General features: G+C 41.0%; 1 protein-coding gene across 3 annotated transcripts; it reads right to left on the bottom strand.

Annotated features, from left to right (window-relative positions):
- LOC147432154 (SWAP (Suppressor-of-White-APricot)/surp domain-containing protein / D111/G-patch domain-containing protein) lies at window positions 1-7778 on the bottom strand. Of its 3 annotated transcripts, none has more exons than XM_086492141.1 (8): window positions 7205-7778; window positions 1760-1886; window positions 1584-1678; window positions 1272-1421; window positions 1055-1183; window positions 779-961; window positions 514-692; window positions 1-421 (listed from the first exon to the last, which is right to left on the bottom strand). In XM_086492141.1, the coding sequence occupies exons 1-8, from the start codon at window positions 7602-7604 to the stop codon at window positions 395-397; spliced, it is 1290 nt and encodes a 429-aa protein (XP_086348267.1). In that variant the 5' UTR covers window positions 7605-7778; the 3' UTR covers window positions 1-394. The 3 variants fall into 3 exon arrangements, with proteins under 3 accessions (XP_086348267.1, XP_086348268.1, XP_086348269.1); XM_086492142.1 differs by having other exon boundaries at window positions 1272-1406; XM_086492143.1 differs by having other exon boundaries at window positions 1272-1403.
- Window positions 7779-10870: the final 3092 nt, after the last annotated feature.

The following is a 10870-nucleotide window of genomic DNA, read 5'->3' as shown; positions in this document are numbered from 1 at the left end:
GAACCGAACAAGAAGTCAGCCTGTTTCAACAAAAATGAGAGACTACAGAAAAGCTGTCCGTAATATAGCGGCAAGGTTTGCCATTTTATAAATATAGAGCTACCAGAGAAAGGGATACTTTCAAGAACAGCCTGAGATCTTCATAAGACTAAACAAGCAAAGAAGAGATTATAAAATGCAATGAGGGAAATGACCCAGCCAGAGTACGGTTGGACAGGCGCTCACTGTGTAGGAAAATTTACATCATGCAAAGCACTTATCAGTGCCTTCCGTTCATACAATGGTATGGTTACTGAACACCACCACCTCGTCGTAAAACCTTTGAAGCCGCAGTATAATGTCGAATATATGCAGCAGAACCAACGAGCTTAAACCATGAATTACAAGTCAGCGATCAATAATAGGCCTTTCTTGGGTTATTCTGCAAAAACGCGACAATTGTCATTACCTTAATAATCCAAAGATCAATTGCACATTACAGAAACACAGGTCAAATTTAACTTTCCAGCTTACAAGAGGGTTTGGCCTATAGCGATAACCAAGCATCATGCGTTTCTTGTACTGCTCGTATATATCATCATCGGGGTTGACTTCACCGGGCTGCTGGGCTCCCACACCCAAGTTATTTGTCTTCACAGCTCCAGCCTCCACGGGATCTGCACGTCCACCCCTCCCACTCCCTAGGCCTTCACCTGTAAACTTGATCCGCTGTGTTAACTACCAGCATGGATAATAGAACAGCCTTTGCAAAAGGCTCAACGTAAGCACAAAACAACACCTTCTTTCCATCCCATTTTAGACAAGAGCTTGTGGCCCTTGTTGTCGGGCTGGATCTTTGCCCGCTCTGCTGCTTCTTTGTTGAACATTTGCGCAGTAGCATCGTTGCACTTCGAAAGAAACTTTTCAAGTTCTTCTTGCGGTATGTAATCCCCCATATGATGCCCTTTCTTTGCAGGTGGTGCTGAGAAAAGGTTGACAAATAGCATCACTATTTGCAGCAGGAGCTTGACAAGTTTCTATACATAACAGAGGTAAGTGAAGAAAGGCAAGTTACATGGTGCTTGGAATGCCGGAGGTGGCATTTCATCCCTAGAACGTTTATATGGCTTGTGCATGTCTTCTTTTGCTGCTTTTTGCATATAATATTCCATCATTGACACAGAATCCATGGCAGAAGCAGGCTCTACATTGATAGATAGCTGTGAGTTAGTAACGGCAGACTGAATATTTCAAAACAAAATTGCTAGGCCACCTGGGCAAATGAGAACAACCTTGATTGCCTTCTGTATAGTTCTCAGATTGATGAGCATCTTCCCCACCATAAAGAGCTGAAGCTGGCGTTTGGTATTTTGCGCCTTGCTGTGACCCTCTTTTCCATTGTTGGTTTTGCAAGGAGCTCGTGACTGCTGCACTCATGGTTCCTAAAGTCCGCATTAGCATCCGTGGCAATAAAAAATGAGCAACACTGGCCTTGCGGCACAGATTTGACATGGCAAGCTTAACCAGAAACACTCCTCAATGTGTCAAGCTAGCAGAAACATGAGAAAGCAAAGAGTTAAAAAGTAGTCAGTATCAACAACTACCATCCACTCTTGACTCAGCAGCAAGAGAATTCTCCTCCACACCCACACGATAATTGTAATATTTGTAGTCAGCACAGTCAACATCAAAAAGAAACCTACACACAACCTCAAAAAACTATTAGTTTACCCGATTCTAAAACCAAATATAAGCGAACCATAGCTTTCCGCTAACATACCGAAAAGGAGTATCTCCCGGGTTCTTTTTGCGAGTTAGATCTTCAAACTGCCTGCCATTCTTAGCAACAAAATGTGCAAGTTTGTCGGCTACCTTTTTCACCTCCAAATCAGTGGGTGGAGACGGTACTGCATGTCACTTAGAATTCCAATTAATACCAAAGAAATGAGAAAAGATGCATGCAAGTCTCTCTCTCTCTCTCTCTCTCTCTCTCTCTCTCTCTCTCTCTCTATATATATATATATATATATATATATATATCAATTATTTATTTATTTATTTATTTATTTGTATTTATATTTATATTTAAAAAACATTTCACATTTCTCATTAGCCATTATATACAATTGACCATCCAAAGCCCTAACAAAGCTGCATAGCATCTTGTTTGTCCTGACTCCAGCTTTCTCATTCACACGTTAGTTAAATCACTAACCATACGAACATTCGATCTTAAACAAGTCCAGCTGTCCCCTAAATTACATGTTGATGCTAAACCACACCAACACGATTCTCAAGCGTCCCAAGTGAATCACTTGAGCGGACGGGTAATACCACTTCCCTCGGCTGCTCAAAAGAGGAAATCAATTGGCCAGTCAATGATGAAAGGTGCAGAGAGAATCTCAAAAGAATTTCAGGCATTTAAAGGTCACCTTTACTCGTAACTCTAGTGGAGAAAAGGTCCAAAACATCCTAAAAGAACTTCCCAAGGTCACCCTAGACATTCTCACAAATTCAAATGAATTCGGAGCGATTTCGCATGAGAAATCTCATTCGATTCAAAGGGCATGTAGCCCTACAGGTGCAGGAGCAAGGGCTTGCTACAGATGCAACCGGCACGCAAAACGGAGCTCAAAACAGTTAATTACAGCTTGCTGTGTATTTTTGCAGGTATAGGGTTTTGACCCTCATTGATCCCTAATACCCCTAGGAGTTTCAAGGAAGCTAGGGGATCACAATAGAAGTGTTCTCGTGCATTTTCGGGGCAGAAAACAAAGAATTCAGAGTGCTGCAAACTCTCACCAGGTTTGGGAAAGTGCTCGAATGCGTCGGAAAAATTACATTTGCACGGGGATTTTGTCTATGAAGCCTCCTAGTGCGGTTATGCTGCCGAAATCGGGCAAGAGTGAGTCATTTTCAGGCCGGTAAAAGCGGGACAGCTCATAGGAGCTCGTAGGAATTTGCAAGTTTTCTCCCAAGTTTAATAATAATAAGGAAATATCAAAAGGGCCTACAAGGTGTCGGTGTCTACTTGAGGCACTCGCTGCCAAGTCGTGCTTTGTTTGATATAATACCTCCAATCACAGGTTTATTCTTGAAGTTCCTCTGTGTCGTAAGTTCAAATAAAGTTTATCTGAAACCGGCCTGTTCAATCCAAAAAGGGCGGTAGACTTTACTTCAAACCTTGATTTAGCTTTCACCCATTATTAGTCGTCTATTATACCTACGCTATAGTGACACAAGAGAGGGGAATGGGATACAGATGCTAGAATGCACCTGTATAAGAAGACCGACACCAAATTGGCCCCTAACTTAGGCGCCCCTTTCGGTATTTCTTTATTGTTCAAAAGAGGGAATAAACGCTGTGGTTCTTTCCAAGCTGCCCCGCACAACCTTGGCTGAATTTTGATTGTTCTTGCTTGATTTCGGCAACATAACTGTACTAGAACCCTTCACAGTCAATATTCCCACGCATTGACTGACCTTCCCGACGCATACGGGCGCTTTGCAAAACCTGGCGAGAATCTGCAGCACGCTGAATTCTCTGTTTTCAGCCCTGAAAATGCGCCAGATCACCTATACAGCGGTCCCCTTGCGTCCCCGAACCTCCTGGGGGTATTAGGGTCCGTTTAGGGCCAAAACCCTAAACCTGCAAAAATACACAGCAGGCTGTAATTCACTGTTTCGGGCTCCGTTTCGCGTGCCGGTCGCATCCGTAGCAAGTCCTCGAGCTCCCGCACCTGTAGGGCTACTTGCCCTTTGAATCGGACGAGATTTCTGGCGTGAAACCTCTCCGAATTCACCTGTACCTGCGGGGGGGGGGGGGATTAGCCGCTAGCTAATCCAGTACCTGTGCAAGAGGCTCTTGCCTCGGCAATCGCGCATGAACCCACACAACTGTACATTGGTCAAATGAAGAGCCCACTAGTGGGGCATAACATACTGCCAAAGGGGAGAGAGAGGGCAGTGCGTAGCGTGCAGGGCATCACTCCTGGCACCGCACTGTGCATAAGAGGGAAAGCAAGCACTCCATAGCTCTTAACCTGTGACAAAACTGAAAATGAGGCTCTCCCCCTCCTAAATTCAGCGCCAACTCTTGTTGCATGAGGCAAGTGCACCAGAAGGTGCCACTTGGCACATTTACAAGCATTTTCCCGTTTCGGGGTTGCCACCTAAAAATCTCCCAACCGGCTACCTAGTTGACTTCACGGCAGAGTAAGAAAATGTTCCCTTTGTCATTCCGGAGGTAATGACGTCAACACATTTTCAGGTCCCAAAATAGCAGTTCCCTAAATTTTAGGAGATGCTGCCATTGTATCTTTCTAGGTCATCCGACCCTCTTTGTACACTGCGGCCACATCTAGAACTGAAATGTAGCCTCTGTAGCAAAGGATTCCACTTTGGCTAGTCAATGACCCCACTTTGGCTAACCATAGTCTTTGTCCAACCTTAGTGCTCTCTTGCCCTCAGGCCTAGACTCCCTCTGGACAGTTCCACACTAGCTATGCAATGCGGGGCAGTTAGATTTCCCGAGGGATGTTTCCAAAAAGTGAAAGTAAATAGATAATAAGAAAGAAATCAACAAAAAGGATAGATAGTAGTCACACGCTGGTGACATTATCACGTAAGATTCGGGTGAAAACTAAAGTCTACCGTCCTCAAGCGAGTCTACGGGCCGGTTTCCCCAAGCGTTCCCCGATGCAACCTTGTGACGCACCAAAAATGCTTGTACTTCGTCAATTCCGAAAGGTGGGGCTTGACGCCCACACTCCGTCCTGAATCTTGATCTTGATGGAACTTAGGAGAATCCACTCCTTGAGTAGATATAAAGAGAAGAGATCCTCCAACTAGAGGAGATTGTTCACCACCAGGAGGACCAACTTAAGAATGGTAAGAGCACTCGTAAATTTTTAGTTAGGTATTCTCCTTTTGGTGCTCAATGGATGACTAAGAAAAACTTGAAACCTTATCACACCTCTTGGGCAGTTATCTTGAAGCACTAGAGTTGAGGTCCGAGGACAATTAGAGGCATGTTGCTAACATAGCAACCACGGTACGGGACGGGACGTTTAATACACGATGTACAAAACGCGTACTAGAAGTATTTTTGAGAATCAAAAATAATATACGTCAACTTTTTTAGATCCGATACTTTAACAAGGACAAGTGAAGCAGGTCATGCACCTTTTCAATGGCTCTTCAATGTTTAATTATAGCATACATAAACAAGCACCATGAAAGTCTAAAACACACTTGATCAACTAACAAGGCATTAAAATAGAATATGTTTTTTAGCAAAAAAATGCTACAAAAGAAAACGTTATGAGACGTGCTATACGTTTCAATACGGGACGACCCGTATTCTAAATAAAATACGCGTATTATAGCTGCTATGGTTGCTAAGCAAGCTATTTTTATACAATAATGAATAAATGAAATTCGTATATAAATGTGTGCACATTTAAATTGGTGGTTTTAATGGATCCATAAGAAGAGAATATTATGGATGCATTATTAAGGGAATGGCAAAAAATCTTAGATGGCATATCCCATCCTAGAAGAGATATTCCTAGTGCGTCATTCCAATGGAGTGACTAGAGCACTATGAAAGGAAATAACTGATAGGCCATCTAGAACAGATACTTTTGTTTCGTCCCAATAGATGGCTAACTGAAAGCATCTAGCGGAGGTATCTAACCATCTGGGACGGACATCTTTGTGCTCCCTTGCATGATCATGTTCGACATATTTTCGATTAAAGCACCGCCAAGCACAACTTTCGTCAACAACCCTTGACTAGCAATTCATCGTGGATTCTCACCCATGTGAATCTTGTGTAAGGTCACAAGCTTTCAAGGAGCTGACCTAACTAGGAGGATGATCACCTAAAGGCATCATCATGGTTGCTCTCATGATGCCATATTCTTCCCTCATTCAATCAAAAGCACTTGGCTCTCATCCAACAGATTTGAGTAAATACATGCATAGAGCACACTATGAAACATAATTGCTTTGTAAAGTTTTGTAAGGCATGTGCTTGTATTTCTATCTTCCCCGTCAAGAAAGATACTCTTCATGGGGAGGAATCAGCCCACTTCTGGTCCCAGCTTGGTGCCAATATTCTATTCTCCTCCTTTTCATGTTCTCAGTCTAGCTCCTTAGAGAAAATTCCCTCCATTACTTAAGTAATAAATTCAATTCTGCTTCTATTGCATGCACCTTGAAAGCCCATGCATATCTAAGCATACAACTGGAATAAAGCCCTTGTGTCATCACTTCGTAGTGTGGTATGAGTTTTCACATCCACAAGTTCGTGGAAGTAGAAGACTGTGATAATCCATCATCAGCACTCTTATCTTCGACTATATATACACAATATATTCTAGAAATTCTAGAGCCACCACCAAATATGAATCTATTTCTTCAACAAAGTACCCAATGGTTCTCCCCATCCACACGTTCATGAGGCAAAAGCCAAAAAAAAGAAAATGATAACCATTAGGTTCAACATAGTAACGGAGGAAACAAACGCGCACGCTTGGCCATCAGCAAAAGGGCTTGAATCAAGATTATGGAAAAAAGGATTAAACAGCATGATTCTCCTTGAAAGGGTCTTGCTTTTACAAGAAAAACACGTGGCATTCCAAGCAATGCATGACACATCCCTCTCACATACTTATCCCCATACCCTTGAAAATTAAAGAGCATAAAGTTCAGAACCATTAGTAGCCTTTGGTAGTCCTCCAAGATCAAAAAGTGGAAGCACCCAAAATATCGAGCAAGCTTGAGAAAAATCATGTATGTCTCCGGGCTAAGAAACATAAAATTCTTCCCCATTCACAGCCTGTAGTTGTGGCTTCCAATGCAATAACAAACCATGGAATTTAACTAGATACCTTGCAACCCGTCATTTCATCTTTGCCCCTTTATAAACCAAACCTCTGCCGTTCAATACAGCAACAAAATATGAAAATTAAATGGATACCTTGAAACCTGTCATAAATGTTTCTTCTAAAATTCATGTAAACATGGAACTGCAGATAGCATATTGCATTAATCATACCAGTCATCTATGGAACATAATAATGCAGTCAACTTTCACAGAAACCTCACCCTCTAGAGAAGAGCCATAAAAATTTACACTTGGAATTACCCCCACACTTAACTTTTACTCTCTCTTATAGTTAATACAAAAACTTGAAGAGTAAAGTGGTGAGAAAAGTACTTGCGTCTTTTGACTGTTCTTTAGGTGAGCCCCCATTGGCTATTCTGCCTTTCGGTTGTGGATCAGTAAGAGCCTGTTGTCCATCTTCCTCCTCATCATCATCCTCACCCAGCTTCAATGGATTGACAACCGATCTTGACTTTGGTTTTAGACTAAACGCAAGTTTTCCACCTGGTGCAACAGAAGACTTCTGCAGGGAAGGGGTCAGCTTGATCCCTGAGGGCAGAAGAGAAACCTCCTTTGCGGTGGCAGAACGACGATCTAGTGATGGGGCTACACATGCAGAAATTTCTGCCTTTGCTGCTTCTTTCTGCTCTTGAAGCTGCTTAAATCGCTCCAGAAACGATCCATCATTGATAAAAGGGAAAGAATTCAGGCCGTTGCTATTAGCGCCCTCCATGGGACCTTCGCATCAAAACGCAAACTGGTAGGCACGCACAAAACCCACAAAAACCTATAAGGTCTGCGAAGCCCGACCGTAGAACCAGCAAGCACGACTGCGCAACCTTCGAAAAGCTTAACGCAGGAAACCCTAGGAAGTTCGCGAACTCCAGTAGTAGCAGACAATCACTTCAAAATATGAGAGATCGATCAAAATCGGTTTATAATGATAAGAATAAATATTGTAGAAAGTATTAAAAAGATAAATTTTAATTAGTCTATCATTCTTATTTTGTAGAAAGTATTAAAATCTCAGTTCAATAAGCAGAAAAAGATAAATTTTAATCACTCTATCATTCTTATTTTTTGTCACATATTTTGAATATTTGTTGGCATTTCCCTTTTGTTAAAGGGGCAATGCATTGTTTTGTCGATGTTGCGCTCAAGAAAAACTTGCTATCTTACATGTTCTCTATTGTGGGATGTGGCTATTGTTTATGTGCATTGTCTCCTTCGCTTGAGCCCGCAAGTGCTCTCTCTCTCTCTCTCTCTCTCTCTCTCTCTCTCTCTCTCTCTCTCTCTCTCTCTCTCTCTCTCTCTCTCTCTCGGGATGGATCAGTATTCTTTCTCTCTCTCAAGCTTTGACAACATCACAAAATTACTCAACATAGACCAAAATTGATGCATTAATGGACGCAAGATCCAGTGAAGAAATCATAGGTTTGGCTTGGTGCTTACATACTACAGAGGATGCAACCCAAGCATATGATGTTGTTGCTCTCTCGCTCTCTCTCTCTCTCTCTCTCTCTCTCTCTCTCTCAAATAGACTGCTTACAAACAACATGCTCCAAAGAACAAGAAAGTATTTGCACTAAGACATTTCTATATTCAAAGAATTTTTGTACAATTTAATCGGATCGATATTCATGTCAACCCCACTACCTCGTCAAAATGATGATTGTGTAAGAATAGCATGAAGTCAAGCTAGTGGTTATCTCTAAAAATAACCTTAATAAGAGTGTTCTTAGTTTCTCTCAAAACCTATATAAGAACAAACAATGGTTCCGTGAACATTGTACTCCAATAGGAGTTTAAGGCTTTGTGAACCAGTATATGACTATGTTTGTTTATGTAAGGTAATATGAGTAGGCGACTGCCAATATCACTTGAAAATAATCAAATTCATAACATAATCACATAACCATAAGTAGAAACTTAAAGAGAGAGGGAGAAAGATAGACGACACAATATTGATGGTCGGAATGGGCGAAGCCCCCTGCCCTTCCCATAGGGATTTTTTTTGTATTACGGAAGCTTGCAATGAAGCTAATTACAATCATGATACATCATTTTTCCAATAAGGTGGCCTTTTCATCATGTGCCAACATAATAGCCTTGATCACAAACAGATACAGAGTCGTCTCTTTGGAGAAGCATCATCTTCTTCCTCCTTGAACATCTCTTCTTCATTTTGTGGAAGGACCGAGCTCTGAAAAACATGTGCATACTTTTCTTTGGAAGAGCTTCACTTACGGAGTTTCATGCACGGGTCATCTATGACAGAATAGCTTCTCCACCGTCTTCTTTGAGAGTGGTGAGCTCATAGTACTCTTTCTCTTCATGTAGCATAGTATAGCATAGTGGAGGATCGTAGCTATGGAGATTTCTGTGTAAGAGAGAGAGAGAGAGAGAGAGAGAGAGAGAGAGAGAAGAGTGAACATTTTGAAAGTGAGAAGCCTTGCTCTGCAGGCTATGATTAGCCTGCTGTGTAACAGTACTTCCCATTTTTCTTCCTCTTCCACTCCTCTATTCAAAAATTGTTCAACACAAAAGTTGTAGATCTCCTTGTTCCTGGTCTTGATAGTAGGTTGTCTTTAGAGATCAACTCTTTATCGTGAGATATTTCAAAAATAGTTTCACTACATCTCCTTTTGAGAGTTCATCCACTTCTAAACCTTTCCTTAGTTCTTTTACCTTTACTTTCCTCTTGAGGAGTATCCACCACTCCTCTCAGAGGTGTGTGCATGGATAATTAGGAACCCTCAAGCCATGTTCAAGCTACCCCATATTGACTCATTTTTAACTAGCATTCTCACATACTTCTGAAAGCATGTAGGATCCATTTTTAATTCATTTTACTCCCGTAAAAGTACATCTGATTCTAGAAACAATTCCATTGACACTTCTAAAGGTTTTATCATCCCTTGACTTCCTAAGGTTTATGAGATGAACGTGAAACTAAGCGCATTAACACTTCTTAAGGTTGCTATACTCTTTTGGTACCCTAAGGCCCTGAGACGCACCTTATATCATCTTCATAGTCTTGGTTATTAGATGAACCTAAAACTAACTACATTAACATTTCTTAAGGTTGTTTTATTTTTTTGGCACCCTAAGGCCCTGAGACGCACCTTATATCCATCTTCATATTCTTGGTCCTTCCACTCTTTTCTTTTTCTCTCTTTAGAATGGCCAATTCAAGGGAGAGAAAATCATTTAAGTAGACCAAAATTAAATTTGATGATAGTTTCTAGCCAGTATTTAGATAGTGTTTTTGTGAACATTGCACCCCTCTAGGCAGTCTAGTCTTTCCCTGAAAAAGGACATCAAGTTTAAACAAAAACTCTGAAAAGGAAGAGTGAAGTTGGTACTTCCTACTTCCTGAAACCAGTCGAATTAAAGAACTACAATGGCTGTAAATAGAAACTCCGGTCTAGGTTCTTTGTCAAATCCACATAACACTTGTCGACCTAAGCAAGAATTACCAACAGTGGGTCTATTCAAAGGCCATATACAAAGAGTACGCTAGAGCCAATGTGCCGGCCCACCCACTTGATTGCAAGGGCCTTATGTTTAGACCATGTGTGTTTCTATTTTAAATAGACTACTTAGACACAAAAGAGTATTGTCTTTAAAAGATAGCTGGCTTTGAACAACAAGAAAGTGTTTACACATAGACATTCTATATTTGAAGCATTTTTGTACAATTTGATCAAAACAAATATTCATTCCAAATATCTTATACATTGAATTAAGAAGTAAATCTAATTTATTGGAAACTAATCATGTTTTACAAAATTAAATTTGACATGAAATTAGTTATGCTTTAAACATTTGAGAACGATAGACTGCTACTTATATGCAATCTTTGACTAAAGCAGCTGACTAACCAAAATTGTGTAATAGTGATTCATGAGATCAGGAAAAAAACTATAGATGAAAGATTTTTTGAATAAACAAGCAATGCCCTGTCATAATACTAAAAGTTTTGGGTCACTCAAATAC

Source organism: Adiantum capillus-veneris, chromosome 20 (assembly GCF_014529385.1).
Source record: "Adiantum capillus-veneris isolate H3 chromosome 20, ASM1452938v2, whole genome shotgun sequence".
NCBI lineage: Eukaryota > Viridiplantae > Streptophyta > Polypodiopsida > Polypodiales > Pteridaceae > Adiantum > Adiantum capillus-veneris.
Note: the sequence above shows the minus strand (reverse complement) of the source record. Positions and strands in the feature narration are given on the sequence as shown.